At 38.9% G+C, this 25,571-nt stretch overlaps 1 protein-coding gene across 2 annotated transcripts in view; it reads right to left on the bottom strand.

Moving 5' to 3' along the window:
- The window catches only part of DOCK4 (dedicator of cytokinesis 4), a gene marked incomplete at both ends in the record, with an annotated part of 263,581 nt that overhangs the window by 172,573 nt on the left and 65,437 nt on the right, over positions 1-25,571 (bottom strand). For both annotated transcript variants that reach the window (XM_082011612.1, XM_082011613.1), the window contains 2 exons: positions 775-815; positions 1,833-1,916. In XM_082011612.1, the coding sequence (XP_081867738.1) occupies positions 775-815; positions 1,833-1,916 (125 nt within the window). The remainder of the gene's footprint in view (positions 1-774; positions 816-1,832; positions 1,917-25,571) is intronic.

Here is a 25,571-nt window from a genome sequence, read left to right as displayed (position 1 = left end):
CAATGGCTTTGATAAGACTAAAAACTCTAGTACTGTGTTGAGGAAAAAAAGGCAATTTTAAAACGGCTTCCCCTATGAAAAATAAAATCTCTACAGTCACAGAGGCAAGAAGAGAGATTAAGAAAATAGAAAGACAAATAAGGCAGGTAAAGCTTAAACATACTCAACATGAACAAACACTGAAATATGAATTTCATAATATTTCATGTCTGAATGCAGAAAAAAGAATAAATCAGTGAAGTGTGGTTTACAGTACTATCAGCTATACTACTAGGGAAATCAAAAGACTACACACCGAAGAAAAATAAAATTAACCACATACTTTACATGACAATACATATCTTTTATTCAATTGATACTCGGCATGTGGCTCCTATAAACTAGCTGTCTCCACTGGCTGCTCTAAATTAATTCATAACATCAAGAAAAACATGCACAGTCTAGCCAACTTTTCCAACAGTATTTACAATTTGTATTCTCAGTAGTCTTTTCCCTTCAACTTAGCTTCCTCCAAGTTAACAAAGTGAAAATCAGAAGTAAAAGAAAATTCACCAGAGCCTTGGATTTGTAAAGTCTATCATCCTAATACATAGGAGCATTTCAGAACTGTAATCCATGTCCAAATCCAATTAAAGCAATATCAATAATATACATAACACTAAGCTCTAGTTTTCTTTTAAGAGTAAATATCATATACTTACACGGAAACTATAAACTTTTAAAAAGTAAATACACATTTTTGCCCAAGAAAGCAAAACTGCAATTGACCTTTACCTTAACATTGGGGTTTTTTAAGGCAAATCCTCTGTACCATCCTGTGAAGATAGAACATTTTGCTTTTTAAAGTATGCAAACCATTTCCGTATGTAAAACAGATTTCATCTTTCCCTTTTGGACAGGTTTGACAATTACACAAAGCTGTCAGACTGCACTCGTCTTAAAAGACTTCACATACAATGAGAGGAATTTTGTTTAAACCAGCTCATATTCAGATGACTTGATTCACACAATTTCAGGAATTACTCTTTAACCCTGTACCCCCAAAATGTTTCTAACAATGTCACCCAGGCATATTTTGCACTAGACACCACACCATACAAAAGGGAAATGTTTTCATATTCACTGTAAATATTTACAAACAATTTTTAGACTTCATGTTCTAAATCTATCAACTACCTTACTATATAAAATTCATAATATACCAAATTCAAAAGAACAGATTCTATGCCTTCTGTATGGAAATTTCTTACAAGATTAACAGTATATAAACTTGATATGCAACAAAAAAAAACCCCTATATTATCTTAAACGGTCGGAAAAAAATCATACAGACAGATAAGCCTTAGGTAATGTATTAAGGAGACATATTACAAAAAAAATGTAATTTTATTTCTCTTACACTAGTTACGGACACTGGCTAAAATTGTATTAGTATTCTCTACCTCAGAACAGAGGCAGAAATAAATGTTTACACTGCTTTAAGATTAAATTTATGACTCTGAATTCAGTTGAAAGGGTCTTGATGGCAGCCAGGCTTCCCTTGGAAATACCAAGAAAGAAGAAGAATCACAATGAGAACTCCTTGCTGTTTTAATGGTTATCCTCTATGGATGTTTATTAAAACAGAGAGATTAAATAAAAAGAACGAACAACAAATTAATTATTATAGGGATTAGAGCTCATTGGAATTGTGAGGAAAAAAAAGGGTGGAATGTTTTATATTATTGACTCAAAAAATGTGTTAATTTAAGAAAATACATTAATAATAATGGGGTTTGCATCAACAATATACAAAACTTAATTATCACTGGAATTTGAACCTGTGAACTCACCATCACATTTCTCTAATATTTGAACAGTGTCTCCAATCTCCAGTGATAGGCCATGTGGGACTGTCCCTCGAAAACCAGCTATTACTGAAAAAGATAAGAAGTTTCAATTATTTCCAGCATTAAAATATAAATTATTATTCCTCTTTTGTTAAGAAAAATAGTATGTTAACAGGGGAACTTAAGTGTTAGAATAAACAGGCTTACTGAAATTTCATAAGCTGTAGAAAGAATCAGAGGTTAAGCCATTTTTCTAAACAGAAAATTTAAAATACAGGACTCGGAAAAAACCCAAAACACTTACAGACCTGCTATACATGAATGGAAAGCTTGTACTGGAGAGCACTGTTAGCTAGACCATAACTACCCTGAAGGACAGAAACTGTTTTATTCCAAATGCTCGCACTAACACATATCAGACCTCAGAAGTCTGCAAGCTGAAAGTGCCAATATTTTTGTTGCCATCTATACCACCCACACGCCAGTACGGAAAACCTTATTTCACATTCGCTTAATGGATGCTATAGCCCCGACACCCCGTATAATCCCGAACGTGAGGGAACGGGTAGGAGACGGAGAGCAGCAAAGCATGCTGTTGGCCAAAAGACGTTAAGTGCGCACACATCCTCGCTCCCTCCGCCTCCCCGAAGCCCATCAAGCCCAGGTCATCGGCTCAGGGATAAGAGCTACAGAAATGGGATTCCCTCACTGGAGATATATGACTTAGAAACAGAGAAATATAATATAATATAATATAATATAATATAATATAATATAATATAATATAATATAATATAATATAATATAATATAATATAATATAATATAATATAATATAATATAATATAATATAATATAATATAATATATTGTTAGTGCCTTAAAAATAGGCAGCTATTTTTTTCGCTCAGAACCAAAAGACTATATTCAAAAGCCACTTTAAATGCTCATTCCTGCCATTGCGAAAAATCTGTTAACACGCTAGATAGCAACTCAGCTACTCAACCCTGCGCTGGCTGCATTTGAAATTCTGAATTAAAATACTGCCTAAGTGAGGCCATGAGACAGAGCAATAGCGATTTTGATTCTCTGTATTGGAGTATTCTTTTGGAGCTTAATTTTGAAGTTGAAGAGGAAAACGGCTTTCTACCAGCATCAGCAGGGCACGATGCACAAAATTGCTCAGTGGCCTGACAGCAGTCTTGCTGCTGTCACATACCTATCCGCCTAGATGGGAAAACCAAAATCTCACAGCAAAGCAAAAAAACCCACCAACTCAGAGGCGCACGGACAAACGTTCGCATGCAAAAGCCAAAAGGAAACCCCACGGGTGCAGCTATGCCTATAAAGTAACTACTCTCCCACCAAAGGACCTGCAGGATTTTGAGTGACAGCAATCCATTTTGGCGGCTCTTGCCAGACAGGCAGCGACTACGCTCAAACACAATATAACCTGTCAGCCACCGCCTGTGCTTGTCGCGTCGTTCGTCAAAGGCAGCCGGAAAGATCAGCTGTCAGCAGCCTCAAAAACTGAAAATCGTTTTGTGAATCTTTGCCAGAAAGTTCCAGATTTTAAGAGTAAACCAACAGGATGTGGTTTAGAGTAAGGGATGGCATGTATAAAAATGTACAAAAAGTAGATTTTTTGCTAAATCTTTCTTTGGAATCTGAAGGCTTCAAAACTCACTGAATTCAGTCATCACTTCAATCACCGTTAAATCATCACGGTGCTTAACCTATGGTCTTTATTTATCCCTTGGAAAAAAGCCTGTGAGATTATGTGCCTGGTCAGTCCCTAAGAGTTTGATATAACATGCGACCAGTATTGTTAGCATTGAGCTTTTTTCCCCCAAGGCATGGGTATTGAACCAGTCTCTATTCATTTTGGTGTTCCTCCTACTCTCCACGGTATTTACTCAGAACTAAAATACCCTGAGATGAGCATGATATAAAAAGAGCTACTTTTTGGTTCCCCTGCCACGATCAAGTACACCATTTTTTAAGAGGGTTAGCTGCAAGACAGAATTTGTACTTTGAAAAAAGTTTAAGAGCTGAAAAATAAGATTTTTTTCAATTAATTCTTATACAAAGATCTAAAAATTAAAACAGCTTATTAACTATGAACAGATTAAAAGAAAAACAAAAATCCCTGAATATCAATACAGTGTATATCCAAATTCCTCTGTGACACTGGAATGACAGGAGTCATTCTGGTCACCTTTCTAGCTTGCAAGAAGCAAAACTGAATTATGAAGCCTGCCAAAATAGCACCTACAGCCACTGAAATAAAATTAAGGAATTAACAGAAGCACTATGCAAAACCAAAACAAACCCTTGTGTGTTACTACACTTGTGAGATGTCTTATTTTTAAACTCCATGAGATAAAAAGAATGACAGTAATTTTCTCCTTAAGAGCCAATATATCCTGTCACATTGTTATGATCTGACTTTGCTCTGACATTCAGTTTTTATTACTTAGTTACTAGATCTGTTAAAGACTTTTTTTTTTTTTTTTTTAAGAGAAATTTTAAAAAGTCTTTTAGGACAAAAAAAGATTGAAATCTGACAGTGTAGAAAATAGCTAGAATTCGTTTTAGAGCATGTATGAAAGAAAAAAATTATACCTTGAAATATCTTCTAGAAGGATAGCCTGCAGAGTACCAGAAAAAGAAAGAAAGGAGGGCATCACCTGTACCACTGAGCCAGCACGTCTACCCAATCCACTCACAACTGGCTGGACTGCAGTGAGGTCAGGCTGCAGACAGGCAGCCCGTGGTCTTTAGCAGTGCCACTCAAAACAAAAGAAAATGCACTGCAGAGCAGCAGAGAATTTAATACAAAGTACAGGAATCCACAGGTAAACTTCTCACACAAATGTTTACTCGAATAACTTTGTACTAATCAAGCCACGTTACAGCATTGGGACCAAGACAGAAGGTGGCTATTCACGTCTGTCTTGTTCATCTGTGGGGCATACACACAGGTAGACTAAGGGGAGAATAACGATGAAGTCATGGAAGGAAGTAGTTACAGTTCCACCAGAGAAGATCCCAGGGTTCAGCGGTTCAGCTAGGACACAGGGTTCTTAACCAAGTCACGATATGAATTTGATCTACTGACCCTCTTTCCCTTTCCTCCAATGACCATATTGTTTTGCAACACTTTGCAGACACTCCTTAATTCTTTCTCCTAGTAGCAGTAAGTATATAGTCAATCACTCTGCGGTAACTGTGGCTTAAGGTGTTCTCAACCTAACTTTAGAGCAGTACACATTTATCATACTAGTAGAACGGCATTTTTTATATATACAGCATTCACCAAGCCATGTACATCAAATATGCACCATTTTCATCCTTATAACAACAGTAGCTGGTGTAGTTGTCACCTTCTCTCACCTCCATTGCAGGTGGACAGCAGAGACCTTCGAAAAGGAGGACAGACAGGAGAAGAGAAATCCATTCTGAATGTATCTCACCCACCATATCTTCAGTCTTTACAGATGCGCGGTCCACATGCACGTCCCCAGGAAGCTAAGTATCAAAAGTACCTATATCTAGATACATTTTTTTTGTCATTGTAGTACCTAAAGGTCATATAAATGTCCTTTTTGTGTTTCAAGCACAGACATAGTGATTGATGCCCTCTTCAATCACCCCTCAGCCATGAGAGAAATGTGGAACTCCACAATCAAAGTTTGTAGGAGGATATGTTCTCAGAAGTGTTTTAGAAACTGAGTTCAAACACAGCATCCAGCTGGCATTATTAAATATTTTCTTGCTGCTAAAGGGTATGCAGAGGATAAGAAAGCAAGACAACAACACAGGACACAAAAACCTAATCCATACAGAGGGTGAAATCATACAGTTAAAACTACAGTGACATGCAATATTAAAGCAGCTTTGGGTTTAATGCCAAGCTTAAAATTTTTAAGGTACCACAGGTGCAGTGAATCCCAAGTTATGAAACAACCCATTTCCGTGAGAACTACGGAGAGATAATCAGAAAGAACCTTTATGAGATAACCAGTTATCTGTCTGTGATTAATTGCTAAAATTAATCAAATGTGCTAATATTTTCTTAATATTATTCTTCTACATTTCAACAGAACAGTGTCAGTTCAATCAAGAATGTGACATAAGACCTTACAAGACATTCTTTCTATGTGTTTCACGAAGTTTTTCTCTACAAAGATGTGTGTGAATAATTGGAAAGAGGTTTCCAATCCTTACCTTCATATCAGACCACCACTGCAATTAGGAAAGAGGAAAGAGAAGGAATAATCTGATGGAGCTCTCATGCTCTGTTTCTCAAAAGGAATTTCATCTCTCTGCTCTCATACAAATCACTGCCTGACCGTGCTCCCTGTTGGACAGTCTTACATACACAAGGACCTGCCATATAAAAAGATCAATCCAAGCCCAAGGTCTTAATTAAAGCCTAAACTAAGGGGGTTTTTGGTGCAGGAACTCACCTTCTGCTCATCTATGGCACAAAGCTATCACATTGCTGTTCCAAAAAAATAAAACTGGATTCTTTTTCTACTTGCAACTAGTGCATTCAAATCTTACATGTGAGTTAGCATTATGAAGATGCATTTGAGACTCACCAAGAGCACGCCAAGTTTCATGGTTACCTTGACTTTTTGTATATAAGATGAAAATGTCTCACCACAAAGGCTGCAATGGGACATGGCGCTCAAGTTAAAATTAAGCTCAGTACTATGAAAGGAGACAGACAGTACACTGCAGTTCCTGAGTAGCAGGACATACACCCCCACATATAAAGAATCAACAGCAGTAGAAGCAACATCTACAGCAACCACTGATACCTCAAAAATGAGCATTTGTACCATGACAGCAGACTTGGGTTTCACATAGTAAAAAACGGTCCTTCAACTGAAGAAAGAGGAGGTGGGAAAGGATGTGGGGTAGAAAAATGTAAATTACTAATTACTTTAATAATTACTTGGCCATATTGTGCATGCTAAATGCTTGGAGTAAAAAATAGACTCCAGTTCAATGCCCTAAGTCATGATGCCCCAACTATCAGAGGCAGCATATGAACCACATAGAAATGTGGTAAAAGCATGCTGGAAAATAACAGATTTGGAGGAACACTGTGTCAGAGGGACTGGTTTGACAGGGAGCAAGATGCTCTGATAGAAAGGGAATTGATTAGATGGTAACAGGGGTGGGTGGCCCACTTCAAAGCTTTACTTGGAGTTATATTTTTTAAATTTTTATGGCTGAAATAACTGGAGATCGGCACAGAAGAACTAATGAGGCAGACGTTGTTCTTTCCTCCTAACGGATGACTGGAAGCTATTATTGATTACAGATATTATCTGCTATAATTGAAATCAGGTCCTCTCAGTGGCAAAAGCAATTTCTAAAGTTTTTATTCTGGAGTTTAAGTGCCATTCTTTCACCAAATTGAGACTTTCAGGTACAACCATTTCAAAGGGTTTCTTTTCTATTCAACAGTTGAAAAAAATAATCAAAAAAACCTGTAATAAATGAAAACAGGGAGCTTCTAACATTATAAATTTGTTATATTAATTAAAGCAATCACTGTTGCATTTTTCCTTTATGATGGAAAATTGAGATTCTTTTTATGCAGTTTTTTAGTTGATGAGTAATGATGTGTATATATTACCTTTGAGGAAGGCTCTGATTCAGTGTTCTTTATTGCAGAAACGTAAAAAACTATCCTTTGATATGTAGTTACAGACAGTAAATACAACAGACATCTGGCAGTGTAAGCAGCTGCAGCAAATGCAACATCAGAGCACATCATCAGGAGAGCGATTAAAAAAAAAAAATAATCAGACCAATGACTCTACACTGACCACTGGCAAGCAATGCACGCATCCAGTGGCACCGCTCTCAGTATTTTGTGGCACAGGGATCTCTGGAAACAGTCATGGTATTTTTGTGTTCAACAACCATTGATGGATTTTTCTTCTGTGAATTTGGCTAACCAGGCTTTACACGCAGTGTCCACAAACTCATGGTAAGCTTTCCATTTTAAATATGCTTCATGGAAAAAAAAGTCTTCCTTTCGTTTTACAGTGCCACTTAAAATTTCCTTTCAGGTCCCCTTGTTCTTGTGGGAATGTTTGAATAAGCAATCTCTTGTCACCCTCTCTGTACCTTAGCCGTACCTGTTCCAGGATGAAGCTTTTCCTCCTCAAAAGAAGCTGAAGAACCTTTTTAGATTTCTAAATAAGCAGAATTTTTAGAAGCATAAACACAGAGGCATACAACTTGGCTAATGCAGAATGGCCAAAGCTTACTGTAAAAGGCCATCACGTGCACTTTGCCTACATATGAAGTGATCTGGATGGAGTGGTATGATAGCGTAGCTACGTGCTCATGCTTTCTAATACAGAAGTTAATTTGAGCATCTGTTCAGCAATGCATTGTGCTGCCTACAGATACCCTAGGAGGCTTGCTGCAAACTAAAAACAAGCTAATGAAGACAGTGACAGAAAAGTGGAGTGGGGTGGGTGGATATCAAGCTTTATCCTTTCAATAAACACAATACATATGAATGTTAGTTTCAATAACAAAAGTGATCCTTAAATTTCTCAGAGATTACTGAGGATAAACACTCTCAAATTCATATTGAAATGAAAGAATGTGAGTTCTCTTGCCTGTATACGTACACCATAATTAAAAGGATCAAATGCACAGCTCGGATGATGACAGTCCAGGACTCCTGAGCCACATGTGGCTTTTGAACATCTCAAGTGCTGCTCACGTGCAGCAGTCAATTGTTCTTAAGAGACAAGTGCTTGTGTGAAATTCTCCTAATAAGAACATTTATTGAACGGCTATTCATCAAAGTACCTCAAGGCACATCAAAATCCATCAAAGAAGTTTGTGCCAATGTCCAAGCTTTGAAAATACTATGTAAAGTAGAATACTTATATACAACTGCTCTTCAGTTGTCTGAAAAACAAAACCATCTGGAATTCCTACTGCTAATAGCACCAGCTATCTGTACAGATAAGGCACATGCCAAGTCTGCAATACACAAAGGACGCCGAGCTGCAGCAGACCATATTCCCTCCCGTGCTGGTCTCAACATTTGAATTCAGCAAGGTAATCACTTTCAAATCCCCGATTACAATGCTGCCAAAAACCATAGGACAATTCTAACATAGATAATCAGTTTAGTGTGACTGGCTGAACATTTGTCAAGCTCTGCTCAGCCTGCATCTCAGCTACAGGCAGGAACCTTATCATCCCTTTGATAATAGCTTGATCGGTTCTCCCAATACCTGCAAACATTTTTGCCAACTCTTTCCTTTGGGTACCCTAGCTATTAGGCACTACATCTTAGAAAAGAGCACTAAAAGTAACAAGTAATGGCACCTATTTGCTCTCAGCCTAGAACACCACAATTGGAATAATTCAGCATGTACCACCAGGGTCCCTGTCCTTGCAGGTATGACATTTCATTAATTCTTTTTTGTTCTTCTATCAAATAGCAAGTTAAGCCCTTTATATTTCTTGAACCCCTGCTGCATCTTTTTATGTCTACAGCACGTCCCTGCTAAAAGCAATTTCCTTATTCGCATTAGTTCTGGAACCAGGAATTTAAAAGTAAAAAGAAAATAAAACAAACAGGTCTTTACAAGTCTACAAAATCTAGTACACCTTCAGGTCTATAGATAGATGATACAGATCCTCCCTATGAATCTGCTCAGCAGTTTCCTTCTCTACAGAGAAGGAATGTCAATGTAAAATCTGTCAGAGGCATCATGGTAGAAGGCAAGATGGACTCAGTGTAATCAGGTATAGGCTTCATGCATTCAATCAAATTATAATAAAGGAACTAGTCTACACGCAGTTCAACTAGCTGGTCTCACAATTCTCTAATGTAGAGCTACAGATGCAGTATCAAGGCACTAAGACTGCCATCTTGAACAGTAAGTGTTGATTAAGTGTAATTTTCCATCATTACTTGGAAACTGCAACAGCTTAAAAATCCAGCTAGTAGAAAGGAATAAGTGGAAAAAAGTAGATTATGTTAAGATGACATATATGAGAACGACCTTTTTTAGTTAAAAATAACTATGTTATTCACTGTGACTTTTATTAAGGCTAAGTATTTCCAAAGTTCTAAGCATTTTCAAACTTCGTTAATTGCCTTAATTCTTAATAGCATGATCGAGGAAAAGAGTTATTGCTATTTAACTTTAACTTGAAAAATCCTCATGTTTCATTCATAGCCTTTGGGGAACCTAGGTTTGTGAATAAAATCAAATGAACCACCAGGGTTTTTTGTAATTTCCTGTAAGTATCAGGTATGGTAAAGAAGGGAGGTTAATGTATCCACAGCATGAGTGCATTGTCTGAGGTCCATGGAAGCCAATAAAGCTGTGAGATCGCAGACACCAGATCTCATGACAACTCTTCCGTGCATTTTGGACCTCATTAAAGCATGAGGTGGTGCTCACCAAAACCTCCAAAAATTTAAATTTAACAGACAAAAAGTTCTACGTGATTTCAAATCCAGACCCATGGTCATACTTTTGTGTATGCGGGAAGGGTTCTCTGGCTACCTGTCATATCCCCACCAAGCCAGCAGAAATTCAGTGGGAAAGTTAAACGCCTCGTGTCATTATAGACACGGGAGAGATCTCCCAGAAAACACTTTAACTTTTTTCAGAATAACCCAAAGACGATTATTTTAAAGTAGGCCTTGAATAGGTGAGTACGTCCTTCCAATTTCACGCTGACTTAATGTGAGAACACCGGGTATGGTCCAAAGTCTAATGACCACGCATTTCCCCATCCTCCTCTTTCCTCCCCGAAAGCTTTATAACACAACATGCTGCTCTGAACTTGAGGGGCATAATTTCACAGCCTTTAACAGACTGCAAGTAGCACCGTGCAGACCCAAGCTCAGAAGAGCTGTTGTCTTGTGAACTGTGAAGAAAAAACAAACCGCTGTGCAAGCTGCAGCATTACTCTTCATCAGAGCCACCCAAGGGGAACGCAGTCAGACAACAGTACTGGAGCTGAGAAACTCCATGCGTTTGGTATCAAAGAGTTTGGCAAATGAGACTGGTTTCCCCTTAATATTTCACTGTTTACTCCCATTCAAGTAATGAATAGCGTACAAGGAAGCCAAGAAAAGCAGAGCATGTTTTCTTCACTAATACAAAAGAGACAGAGCACCTATCTTCCACAGTAAAATTTTTTAACAGACAGGTCCATCAAATGACCTTATAGACAAAACACTGTCCAGTTTTCCTCTCTTTCCTTTGGAAGAGCAGGGTTTAACTCTGTACTTGACCTGCCATTGGTGGAAGACAATAAAAAAGCATGACTGGAAAACGAGTGGAACTCACACACACTCCCCAAAAATAAATATTAACACATCCTGCAATTGTCAATGCCATGACTTTTCAGCTTGTGTGGTATCATTATATTTCAGATGAGTTTGAGTCTCCTGGTAATCTGTATTTCTCTGACATGCAACCACTTCACTGTAAATGTGTTTTAAGTATTTTCATTTTACCAGTAAGAGTTCTGTTTATCTTGATTTCACCTACCTGCAATGTTTTTCTAGCATTTTATAACTCCAGCATTTTATAACTCAAGAAATTATTCTGCTTTGGTAAGCTATGAGCCTTAACCACATTGCTACTTACAATGCATATTTATTAAATGTCTTTTTTTTTTTTTGCCACACCTCAAAAATTATTGGAATATGGTTTTAAATCATGAGTAGTCATTTCTTCAGTAATGAAACAAAAACCCTACCAACTTATGCAATAAGCACATTGTGCAGTTTAGCTAATATTAAAAATAAAACTGTAATTGTCCTACAGGTCGGCCAATTCTCTGTAGATACAAACACAGTATCAGAAAACCTCTTGAAAGACATGACGGTTTGGCAAGGTGTGGAAATAAGCGCAACTAAGGAAGACAATGATTACAAATCACTTACAAGTACCCTGGCACATATTTTTTCTCTTAAATGAGGCAGAACTTTCTTGACCTGCTGTAAATGAGAGGCGTTTCAAATACACTGGAATACAGCTATCAGGACTAGTAAAGCAAAACCACTTTCTCCTGTGAAAATCCTCAGAGACTGCTGAACACAAGTTTAAACATCCCACTCTGGCTTTAAGCTGGTTTATTAGGTTTAATAGTTGGAAATAACCACTGCACTTTTCAGCCTGATTTCAACAGATGAGCCAGCAGAATTCAGTGTATTTAGCCCTGCAGAGTTTCATCACTAATCCATAATCTCCATAAAGTTAAAACCCAGGGATATTCAATGTAATCCCACAAGTATCTTAAAACGTATGACCAAACAAATATATAGCAAGTGCATACGCTTTTTTCCTAATCAAAGCTCTGGAAAATAAAAAAAAAAAGATTATCTGGAGGTATACTTCTAACGGTATCCCTGTGTTGTTACAGTGCACTTTCAGAAGTGCAACTGTAGGATCCTCTCGAAAAATGAGAATCTTCACATTCTGCTCAAGCTTGTTTCAGAACGGTGCCTGTTACTCCAAAATCAAGGGTGAAGAGAGTTCGGGTTCAGTTGGCAGCTGTTTATAAAAGCACACAAAAGCATGAGAAAATTGTCTATGAAAATACGAAATGAAAATTTCATCAGAAGAATTGAAAAAATGAAATGAAAAGTATATGCAACCAGTTGGGATAAGGAAGATAGCTGACGAGGGGGCGACTGTTCCCTTTGATGTGATGGGGAAAGGAAGTGTACGAGCAAAGTGTCCTCTCTAAATGTTTATATGACGATTCATTTGTCTTCTTATGTACTAGCACTTCAAGAGACAAGATGATTCTTTTGGTTTTTAAAGCCTTGGGAGAGTCACTAAAAATAACTGCCATTGTACCGGTTCTCTCCTTACCCCTTCCTCTAGATTTGGCACAGAAGCCTAGGAACACGTTTGGGATTGCATGGGTCCAGGAAAGCATGGAAAACGGTGAAGTATTTCTAAGAAATTAGTACTGGGAGACACGTTATGCGCCATGAATACCCTCTGAGTGAAGCCTTGACAAGCAGCTGGGCAGCCCCAGGCAAACCGGCCACAGGTACTTCTTTTCTTTTAGTATTAAGGAGTTTTCCCACCCTTCTCCAGATGAAAATCTACATGACTCTTTCCTGAAACTCTTAAAAAAACCCGCAAGAAGTAAAAAGATCTATTTTGTAAATAAGAAAAATGAGCAGAGACAGGTAAAGGACTTGTGTCAGGCCAGTGTCTGCCAGCAGGTTAGGAACAGAGCTGAAATACGCTAACTCAAATCATGCAGATTTGCAATCTCTCCACTTGGCCACTGTCCGCAGCATGAAGCCACGTCAAGTACTTGTCCTGCACTGAACCAAGGTACAAACCTCATGGACGTAAAGGAGAAGAAGCTGCCAAACTTCACTTGAAAGGGGCACGGACGAGGCAGGGCATGAAGGGAAATCAAAGCCAAGGGAAAACCAGCAGCGAAGAAGAGCAGAACTGCCTGCCGGGAGGCGGCTGCCCGGGGAGGGACCACTCGCAGGGAGGGACAGCAAACCGCAACACCAGGGCTAGATGTGGCCACAGTGACACAATCCATCATGCCACATCACACACAGCTGATATAATTATTACGCGAATTTAAAATCTATCGGTTTCTTAAATGCCTTCTCCCCCCCAATTAATAGCCTCCTGGGGATCCAGATAGAATAACAAAGGCCTCATGGGATTTATCTAGCATCTGAGGTAAGGAGGGGACAAACTTGTATTTTCCTCCCACGCTTGAAAAGCACTTCTGAAACAAGAATATGAAACTTGAGTAGAAGAACCCTTGCAAAAAGAGATTCTATAAATAAGTAAATTTTATGCAAATTAACATTTCCTAAGTGATAAACCACAGTGATCATACCTTTGGTTGCTACGCATGCGGTTAAATAAATTATTTCATCACATAGTGGAGTGTGAATGGATTTTTTCCACTGCGCTGACATTAAAAATTTTATTTATAACATCTGCCTTCAGAAATTGGTTCCCAATTTACTGGGCTTTTTGCTTTTTTTTGAACACCCTTAGAAAGTACATATTAATTCAGAAACTAATTGGCAGGAATAAATTGCTGAGACCTTACTATTGTTGATCATAAAACAAAAACAATAATTACATGTGTGACTGCACCATAAAGTATCTTATCAGTGTCCTGCAGTTAATGCACACAGTTGCACTGTCCACAAAGAAAGTATCATGGAATCAAAGAATCATTAAGGTTGGAAAAGACCTTGAAGATTATAAAGTCCAACCATCAACCCAACACCACCATGCCCACTAAACCATGTCCCAAAGTGCGACGTCCACACGTTTTTTGAACGCTTCCAGTGCTGGTGACTCCACCACCTCCCTGGGCAGCCTGTTCCAATGCCTGACCACCCTCTCAATGAAGAAATTTTTCCTAATACACAGTCTAAACCTCCCCTGGAGCAACTTGAGGCCATTTCCTCTCACCCTATCACTAGTTACTTGGGAGAAGAGACCAACACCCACCTCACCACGACCCCCTTTCAGGTAGTTGTAGAGAGCGGTAAGGTCTCCCCTCAGCCTCCTCTTCTCCAGACTGAACAACAAGAAGAACCAGAACAAGTTCTGGTTAGAGAAAGACAGGAAGGCTCATCAGGGGCATGCATCATCTGCCACTGCGGTAAAGAACTGAGCTTGGAAAAGAGATCTAACCAACAAGATATTACAGAGGCATGCAAATCACAAACGATACGCGAAAATGCACGTGGAATTATTATGCCCTTCCTCTCAAAGCATAAAAACTTCAAAGAATGAATGGTCTGGCAGCAGGTTTGAAATGAACTAAATAATCTTTTCACAAAGGCACAATCACATTACAGAACATCACTTTCACAGACCTCTGAAGGTCAAAAATAGGAGAAGCTTTTAAAAGGGGTTATAGATACAGGAGAACTTAAATACAACAGTCCTGATGCACCCTTTGGCTTTGAAATTCTCTAAAACCTATGGTTAAATCCATACTTCCCTTATTTCTTACACACTTTCCCAATAGAGGATTAATGGACAGGTAAGAGACATCTGTGGCTTGATCCAGCTTGACAAGTGTTCAGTTCCTGTACTCCAAGCAGTTTCTGACACCAACGTCACCTTAAGTAGCAATATACAGGTGTTGAAAATTAGTAACTTAGGTGATCAGTAGATTGCAAGGATGTTTAAAATTGAGCAAAACAAGCCCTTAGGACTGATAAGATGAACATCATGTGGCATGTCTACTATATGGAGATTTCTTCTTTTTAAACGAAAGATTTTCAAAACCACTGAAACAAATCAGCTGCTGAGAGCCAAGCCAAATGCTGAATCTGAAGACAGCTAAGCACAAACATATTTAAAAACAACAGAAACTTTCCTTAGACCTATCTGGCTTTAAAACTACTGTAAAATTTAGTACTTCTGCATTATTCCCTTTCCCCCTCTCAAAAAATCATTTACCTGGAACTGATAAATTTAAGTAGTTGAGATAACTCAAATATAGAATCACTGGGAGCACCACACATGAATAAGCACTATTCTGGATTTGATTCAGTAGCAGTTTTTGATCCGTATCATAATCCTACTCACTAATTAAAACTACTACAGGTGTGTAAATAATTGATAATACAACTATTCTTCCCAACAGCGAACTGAAGAGACCAAATCAAAGAAAAATGACATTTCACGGAATAGGAAAGTATTTGCAACCCAATACACAGTTAAACTTGGGGAGGAAGAGGAAAGTGTACACCAAGGTTTGCAAGATTGCTTCTAACTTTCTTAAACAATTTAAATATAGTGTATTCAACTCACTCATAAAAAAATATGCAAGCTATTAATTCTAAAATTACCATCCCAATTAAAAGGAATCCCTTTTCCACTTCGCTAGGATTATCTGAAAGGTCAGCCAAAAATCACTGCTGGGCTGGCACTGAAATTCATTAGTTCTAACCAGAAGCAATGTTAATGGATATGATAATTACACTCATTGGTGGTTTGGTTACTTGTTGTGCCAGAAAGAGATACCATTATGTGACCAACATAATCCTACCTAATCCTTGAAGTCTTCCATGTACACCACTGAAGCGTCACAGAAAGGAAATTATATATGAGCAAATTCAGTGTAGTGTTACGACTTTTCATTCTTGTTTTCTAAAACGTATGGAAAGTAGACCATTTTATGCTTTTGGTCTCCAAAAGAATTGGAGACATCAAGCAAGCCAAAACAGAATATTCTTGCTCAATTACATCATGTAAAACTTGCAGCCTTCATATTACATCTGGATTAGACATGAGAAGAGACAAACTATGAATCTGTTTGTCAAATCATGTATTTGTTGGGGGACATAACCCTAACAACACTTCACTTTCTCTGAAAAAAAGTTGGCAGACTGATTATGAAATTAGGTGTATGCATATTCATCTGTCCTATTATTTCTACTTTACTGTTTCAATTCTTTCCCCTCCTTTTTTCTTTTTAAGATCGGAAATCAGCACCAACATTGGCACATAGCAAGCAACAATCAGTAAAAGGAGTGATCACAGAATCATAGAATCATTAAGGTTGGAAAAGACCTTTAAGATCATCGAGTCCAACCGTCAACCCAACAGCACCGTGCCCACTAAACCATGTCCTGAAGTGCCACATCTACATGTTTTTTTAACACCTCCAGTGATGGTGACTCCACCACCTCCCTGGGCAGCCTGTTCCAATGCTTGACCACTCTCTCCATAAAGAAGTTTTTCCTAATATCTAGTCTAAACCTCCCCTGGTGCAACTTAAGGCCATTTCCTCTCATTCCATGGCTGGTTACTTGGGAGAAGAGACCAACACCCACCTCACCACAACTCCCTTTCAGGGAGTTGTAGAGAGCGATACAGTCTCCCCTCAGCCTCCCCTTCTCCAGATTGAACAACCCCAGTTCCCTCAGCTGCTCCTCAATACAACTTGTTCTCCAGACCCCTCACCAGCATCGTTGCCCTTCTCTGGACACACTCCAGCAACTCAGTGTCCTTCTTTAGTGAGGGGACCACTCATCACCCATCAAACAGTGATGAATGAATTAGAATTAAAAGTTAAGAGATCTTTTATTTCTGCCTTTGTAAAAGCAGCATAGTAGTACCCAGGACACCGAAAGGGCCTGACGGTACTCATCTCCATTACAAATACTAAACTGATTAATGGAATTATTGTAATGTAGGGCAAGTACATGACAAAACAAGACTAAAATATCATCTTAACAATTCAACCTTGCAACTTCGTTTGCCCAGGTAGGCTTTTGAGCTATGAACATACTCCATCAGGACTAGGGATTTGCATAAAATATTCAGGGTTGACCTGGTTTCATCAACATTAGGCCTATTTAGAAGTTGTACAGCTTGGATTGGGAAGCAGAATTAGGTGACAGGACAACAGTGTTCTGGCTTTTATGCTTTAGGGTAGGTTTTTTCCCTTTAAAAATTCTTAAAGTATATTTAATTTATACCAAAATTGTTGAAAAAAGGAAAGGTCTCTGGTTTTAGCAACACAAAAGCTAACCAGCAGAGTAGAGCAAAAACTGGGGCAATTCAGATAGATGTATTTTATCTCATACCTCCTGAATTTAAGGTACTACTGAATGAGAAAGCAGCTTTCCGTTTTGACTCCTCCCTTATTAAAAAAAAATTTTTTCCGTCTTTGAAAGCCTATCTTTTGCAATTTAGAACATGATACTTAATTCCTTTTTTTTTTCAACTATACAATCATTAATGCACAGGAACTGCAAATTTATGCTTTTCAAAATTATGCATTATTCACAAACTACAACACAGGACCCATGTCAACCCATCAACATATGCCGATTTCTAGTGAAGTAGCTTGAAGTAGCAGCACAAGTGGTAAAATAGCCACTACTAGAAGGACCCTTAAGATCATCGAGTCCAACCATAAAATATGCTACACTATGCTCATATACACTATATGATACCTGTTTCTCAGCAGACTAATTAACTCATGCCTACACTCACCACACGAAGGTATGTAATCTTCATTTTGGTATCTAAGCAAGGTCTTTCGGAATCACTTTGGTGTCTCTGCAAGACACTACATTCCACCACACAGCCACAAATACCCAAATGTCAGAGTGGCTAAGGTTCATGTGTGTGGGTTTTTCTAGTATAACTAAGATGGGAAAAGCAAAGACACTAAGAGACTTTATCATAGCTGTGGTGACAAGAAGATATTCTGGCAATGAATTACAAAATTTTAGTGCAGGACAAATGTTTTCAGTTGGGTGCACCCTGAAATTCATAACATAAAGCTGACTGCCAGAACGGCTGGTGTAAACCTGCAGCTGCCATATTTTGCCTGATATAACTTAGAAACTTAAAACCGTGAAAACAAGACAGCAGTCTCCTACATAATAAAACAACTCCCACAAACAACAAGAAAAAACCACAAAAAAACCCAACAAAACCAACCCACAAACAAAAAAAACCCCAACAAACAAAAAAACCCTAAGAATCCGTAGAGGTAAACGAGTCAAGCACTTAATCAAAGGCTTACGATGAGAAACTGTGTATTATTCCCAGTATAACAGAAGTGGTAATGTAAACTCAAGCGCTAAAACTACTGCAGCCTGCAACACAGCATTCACTGGAATTCTTAATCTTGTCATAAGACTCTAAAGTAGGTCATAGCAAGCTTAACAAAATTTGACAGAAAGCAAAGACTAAGGGGTAACAGTATGCAAATCACCTTCCTTGCAAAGTTGATACTCCTTCTTCCCACACACCTTGATTTTGACCAAGCCTCAAGTACAAAAGGATCCATTGTCTCTGCACACAGAGAAATCCTTATGGACACATCTTGAAAAATAATTATTAATAATAAAGCATGTGCTTTTAGACAACTTCTAATTGATCTAAAATTCTTTCAGCATTCATTTTTTCTTAAGTAGTGATTTACAGCTGCTCAGCATTATCTGAAATGCTACGATTAGAAGGTATTAAAGAGACTGAATACATTACCTAGAAATCCTAGTTCAAAATATACATATATTTATAAACTTTTTAAAAATAATACTCTCAGAACTAAACCTTAATGGAGAATTTAATCTAACCTTTGCACCTAAGTATTTTAGAACAAATTTCAATTAAATTATGTACTTGTGAAAGGTAGACGAAAATACCACAGTTATTTCTTTGTGAGGAACATTTGTAAGTAAAATGTATGTAACCACATTTATCTTAAGGTTCAGCACATCCTGAAAATTATGTCTATTGGTAAAACAAAGAAAAAGTGACCAAAGAATGAAAAAATTCTGCAAAGTGTCTAGCTTCTTTACATTACAAACTGTAATCATAATTTTCAGTACTTATTATGCTCAATACTTAACACTTAGTAAGTTATATAATTAAGTGAAATTTATCTCTTCCCTATATTCAGTGAGTTTAACTTGGACATTGAGGATATTGTAACTTCAAAACAGTTTTGTTTTTTCCAAGGGAAGGACAACACTTGAGGATAAAATTTTTCATTATAAGTACAACTCTTGTAAGCAGCTCCCAGATCACATTCTTAAATCTGAAAGGTATATTCTGATAGGCAGTTATTGCATCTGGAGATTCTGTTTCCAGATCAATGTTTCAGATTTCACTGACACTGCACTCAACATAGCATGTTAATCTTATTCTAGATTATTATACCCAGGAAATAATCTAGCTAACTCTTGCCAGTTATAACAACACCAGCTTTTATTTCTTTATACCCTTTTTTAAAAACAACATTTCAGACTTAAATACTGTACACCAAAAATGGTTATGACAGGCAAAATTATACTGAATATAATACAGCGACTAGGTGAAACCATGCATCTTAAAATTTGCGTTTAGTTCTCTACATTATAGGAGTCACAGTACCAGACTCACCTTTATTGTCAATATACAGTCATGTTTTCAGAGGTCTGCTTTGTAATCAAAGTAGCTGTATGTAAGGGAATCTTTCAAACTCAAATCTTCCTTTATGAGGCTTTAAATATTCAGTAAAGCAAGTGCAACAGTTTAGAGTATCTGTCTATCCATGACCAGGTTATACCACGGGTGCTTTCTCTATTGCTAAGAGACTGGTGACGTGTGTTAGCCAACTGACCTTTGGGTTGGCGAATGGGAATCAAGGATCATTAAATGTTAATGACTTCTATCTGTGGAAACCAGACCAAGTTTGTTGTAGAGGGGAAAAAACTCCAAGACAGCATAAATTTTGTCAACTATTAATGCATATTCTTGCAAATCTTGGTCTCAGGTGGGTGGCGGTGGAAAGATTTGGAAGAAGCAGCAAAAAGAATTGAGGAATCTGAGGAAGTCACAGAAAGGTTCTGCAGGAGAGAGAAAGACCGGAGTTCCCATACCAGGGAACAACCAGGAGAAGGACAAAGGGATTGTGTCAATGATTCAAAGCTGATGCGATGTAGGGGGAAATATAAGAATGAGCCTTTCAAAGACTCCAATATAAGCAAAAGAAAGCAAGCACCAGAATTTAGGAAACTGAGGCAGGGAGGAAACGTAGAAAATTTTATCCATAAGGAATAGAGCAATTAGGCAGAGAAATCTTTTGGAAACATACATATTCTTAAATATTCTTAATATCCTTTTAATATAACATTTACCTAGACAGGTAACTGTAAACACTCAGTGCCAACAAGGCCAAAACGGCATCTTTTCAGGACAGAGGAGCTCTGAGATCGCAAGTGGTCCCGCCAAATCCGAGATGGCTCCAGGAGCCTGCTTTCATAAATGGAGAGCATACAGATAACCCTCCCTAGGCAAGCGCAGCTGAAACGTAAGATGAGTCTACCATAACCTAAGAAACTCTCAGGCACACTGTCATACTGAAGTTACACCCAGTAATGCTAACGCAAGCCTAGCAGCTCTCACACAGCTGGATTTTCATATTTATCCAGAGAGAAAGTTAATAGCTGGCATACAGGCAACTACAAAAACTTTAAATCTTGCTGAATTAGGAGGTGCTAAAAAAAAGGCATTTGGTTGTTTGCTTCTCAGACTTTTTTCTTCAAAAAATATCAGCAAATATTAATGTGTTATGGGGTTGTTTTTTTTTTTATGATGAGGTCATTTGTCCTTAGAGAATGGACTGAGACCAGAAGAGCCATTCCATGTAAGCCATTAAACACGTAGCAGATTGCTATGATTTCTGGATTACATTGACCATTTCAAAGGTGAATGCCCTTTCTGACTAGCCATCAGCATCCTTTCCTATTTTAGAGCGCTATTTATGTCTCTTTCTTAGCACAGGCCAAAAAAAGACAGTCAGCATTTCATACCTGACAGTTAAGGACTTCAGTATGAAGTGACTTGATACTAATTACTGCGCATGAAAGCCTCAGTGTTGTGATTTATCGCAACAAAAGCACTGCAATAAACAGCAAATTTGTGATGGAGGGACACCACAAATGTTTGCAACTGCTGACAGTCAATAAACTGGCTAGTTTTCAGTTGCACAAAGACAAATTTTAACAGGAAACAACACAGTAGCCTACAGGATCTGTATTTACACAGACAGATGAATTAAGAGGATTAATTAACATTCTGATGCGTCAGAGAAAGTGAAGTGTCAGGACAAGTACAGGGTAGAAAAAAAAATTAAAAGGTAAGAACTAATGTTTCTAGAAAAAGCTAATTAGCAGCCAACTTACCACATTGCAACTACCAACCAATTTAATATCCTGAGGGGCTTTCTGACAAGCTGGAAGGGGAAAACTAAAGAAATCCTCTGAAACAGATCTAGGGCAGTATTCTAGGTCAGTATGCCGAGTGAAGCAGTCCCGCAGAGGGCTGGTGGCAGTGGCACTGCAATCTCACGGATGCCAATGGGTGTTGCTACGGGCACAAATCCCACAAAGGAAGCGAGGGAGGAAACCAGCTCTTTCAGCACACTGACCTCAGTGGCAGAACAACCCGTCCTGTCTTCTGGGATTCGCTCAAGTGGACCACGAGGCATTAGATTCCCCCCGTTTTCCCAACCACTGCTCTAATACAAGTGTTATTTTGGAGGAAAACTTAACATAATCACAGAGATACTGTGATAAACATGGACTTTTATTCTTCACCTTGAAGAAAAGTTGTAGCTGAGATTCCCCACGTGCTAGTTAACTTCTGTGAAGTAGTTTTTTTAGCACATCGGTGCCAACAGCCCGGAGGTGGGACAAAGCTCCACTTTGATTACTCGAGCCCACCACATCGACCCTCCTGCTCTCGTCCTCAGCAGTTACCAGCCTCCTCTGCCCTACTCCCACACTAGTAGTGGCATTTGGCCGTCTCCCTTCAGAAGAGGCAATTACAAAAACAAGGCAAATCAAGTATTGCAGAAAGACAGCCAAGGTGACTGTAGTGTAACTGGTTGTTACATAGTTTTAGGATACATGGAGAAAAAAAAGAAAACTAACAAAAAAAACCAGCAACCAACAGCCTCACCCCCAGATTTGCATTACTATCTCAGTCCCAAAGGATGACAATGGGTTTCTTCAATTACCTCCCCTATACCCTCTTCTAAGTGTTAAATAAGCTTGTCACGTTACACTGTATTTTAGACTCAAGATGACTGAACCAATTATGCTGCCATAAATATAACTGTCAAAGTTAGCTAGGCAACCCCAAACTGTTTTTTTGCAAACTAAAAAAATTGCAATTTACCCTAGGGATCAGGCCAGACATGCCAGAGTAAATTACAAATATCTGTAGCCCAGAATAAACATTCCAGCAACATCCAAACTAGCGATTACAAAATAATTAACTACTTCATTTTAAGGGACGAACATCAGTTAGTATCTACAAAGGTATTTATTACTGCAATAAGCCTTCAGTTAAGACAAGCCCAAAGAAATGTTTCTCATGTCTAGAAGACACTAGTCAACACCACAATACGCATAGCACAGGAGTCGAAAGAGTGTTTGGTTTTGATTATAAAAATATATCTGAACAGCTTTAAAAGTTCAGCAAAGAAAAAGATGAATCTGAATCAATCTCAAGAGTGGCTGCTCATTCGCATAAATGGAGCTCAAAGTGTTTGCTTATCCAGAAATCCAGTGTTTGAACAGCCAGTCAAAAATGTGAGTCTCCGAATTACTATTTTTTTATTCATCTGACGGACTTGCAACAAAGCATCATTCTTAGTTACTATACCTGGAACAAACAAGAGGCATGGTTACTACTAGTAGAATCCATGTCCACAGTCAAAGTAGCCTATGTGAGATCAAACTACTAAAAGTAGCAAATGAATAAATTATTTAACATTTTTAAATTAGCTTACCAGTAATTTTTTCTTGAACAACTATTGCTTACATATACAACATGTCTGTGGCTACAGATTTTCACCCAGTTGTACTACTTCTGAACAAACCTCAAACATGCCAACTATTTTAAACTAAGACACATAAGCATGAGGATATCATAGGCAAAACAACTGATTTTGCTTCCTAATTTCCAGCTTTGGCATATTTACCAGTCTCTCCATTTAATTTTGATACCACACCCAGGACCAATCTTCCAAGTCTGGAGACCTAAGTGAAAGATGGAAAGTGAGCCTATACACAAATCATAGAATCACACAGTCTTTGAATTGGAAGGGACCTTTAAAGGTCATCTAGTCCAACCCCTCTGCAATGAACAGGGACATCTTCAACTACATCAGGTTGCTCAGAGCCCCATCCAACCTGACCTGGAAGGTTTCCAGGGATGGGGCATCTACCACCTCTCTGGGAAAACTGTGCCAGTGTTTCATCACCCATATTGTCAAAAATTTCTTCCTTAGATCTAATCTAAATCTATGCTCTTTTACTTTAAAACCATTACTCCTTGTCCGATCACAACAGGCCCTGCGAAAAAGTCTGTCCCCATCTTTCTTACAAGCCCCTTGAAGTACTGAAAGGCTGCAGTAAGGTCTCCCCAGAGCCTTCTCCAGGCTGAACAACCCCAACTCTCCCAAGCCTGTCCTCACAGGAGAGGTGTTCCATCCCTCTGATCATTTTTGTGGCCCTCCTCTGGACCCTCCTCAAGAGGTCAATGTCTTTCCTGTGCTGAGGGCTCCAGAGCTGGATGCAGGACTCCAGGTGCGGTGTCACCAGAATGGAGCAGAGGGGCAGAATCACCTCCCTCCACCTGCTGGCCATGCTGCTTTGGATGCAGCCCAGGAGATGGCTGGCCTTCTGGGCTCCGAGCGCACATTGCTGGCTCACGTCCAGCTTTTCATCCCCAGTACCCCCAAGTCCTTCTCAGCAGCCCCTCCTTCTCATCCCACGGCTTGTGCAGTTACTGGGGGTTGCCCCAACCCAGATGCATGACCCTGCATATGGCCTTGTTGAACCTCATGAGGTTCATGTGGGCCCATTCCTTGAGCTTGTCCAGGTCCCTCTGGATGGCATCCCATCCCTCAGGTGTGTCAACTGCATCACTCAGCTTGGTGTCATCTGCAAACTTGCTGAGGGTGCCCTCGATACCACTGTCCATGTCATTGATGAAGATATTAAAGAGTACTGGTCCCAGTATGGACCCCTGAGGGACACCACTTGTCACCGATCTCCATCTGGACATTGAGCTGTTGACCACTACCCTCTGGATGTGACCATCCAACCAATTCCTCATCCACCCAACAGTCCACCCATCAAATCCATATCTCTCCAATTTAGAGAGAAGGATGTTGTGGGGGACCCTGTCAAAAGCCTTGCAGAAGGCCAGATAGACGACATCCATAGCTTTTCCCTTGTTCACTGATGTGGTCACTCCATCATAAAATGCCACTAGGCTGGTCAGGCAGGACTTGCCCTTGGTGAAGCCATGCTAGCTGGCTTGAATCCCCTCCCTGTCCTCCATGTGCCTTACCATAGCTTCTAGGAGGATCTGTTCCATGATCTTCCCAGGCACAAATAAAGAGAAGTTTGAAAGTCACTTGCTTCTATCTTTCAACAGAAACACGAGTGGATTACATCTTTTGTATTTCATGGCGTATAAACAATAGGCATTAAATATAAGAATGCAGATGTACATCTCTTCACCCTTGTGCTTGAAGATGGGGGCCTGAAGACAGGACACGTGGGCTATTCTCCCTAAAAGGCCCAACTGCATTATCCACTGGCTCTCTGCACACTCGGCATCGCAGCCGCTGGTGCTCACGTGTTGCAGAAGCAAAGCTCCCATAAAATGCAACTTAAAAATCTTCTTTTAATTCTTCCTTCCTAAATTGACCAGGTTATTCACGGCATGTTCCTACTCCAAATACCTTACATGCCCTGTAGTTACTAGTAAACTAAGGTGTAGCTATTGAGATAACAATCCACTTAATGCTCTCGGGACCAAAGAAATGGGGAATTCCTCACTTAATAACTAACTTATTCATGAAACACTAAGTTCCTCCACCACATAACAAAGGACCAAGAAATCAAACATGGTTAGAAACCTGAACTATTTCACTGTAGCATTCTTCTCAGGTCCCAAAATCCCCCCACATCCCTGAGAAAAAAGACGGAAATTGGAGCTCTGGCACGAGAACACTATTAAGAAGCATCACAGTTGCTTAAAAATAGGCAACTATGATGTATCCTATACATCGCACACCTCATTATACACACTATACATCTCTGTTATAGCACGACCTACACAAACATCTATTAAACATACCTATCGAACACATCTTCAGCAGCAGTCAAGAGA

The sequence above is a fragment of the Phaethon aethereus genome (genome assembly GCF_964289735.1).
Source record: "Phaethon aethereus genome assembly, chromosome: 1".
Classification (NCBI taxonomy): Eukaryota; Metazoa; Chordata; class Aves; order Phaethontiformes; family Phaethontidae; genus Phaethon; species Phaethon aethereus.
This window is presented reverse-complemented; position numbering and strand designations above follow the sequence as displayed.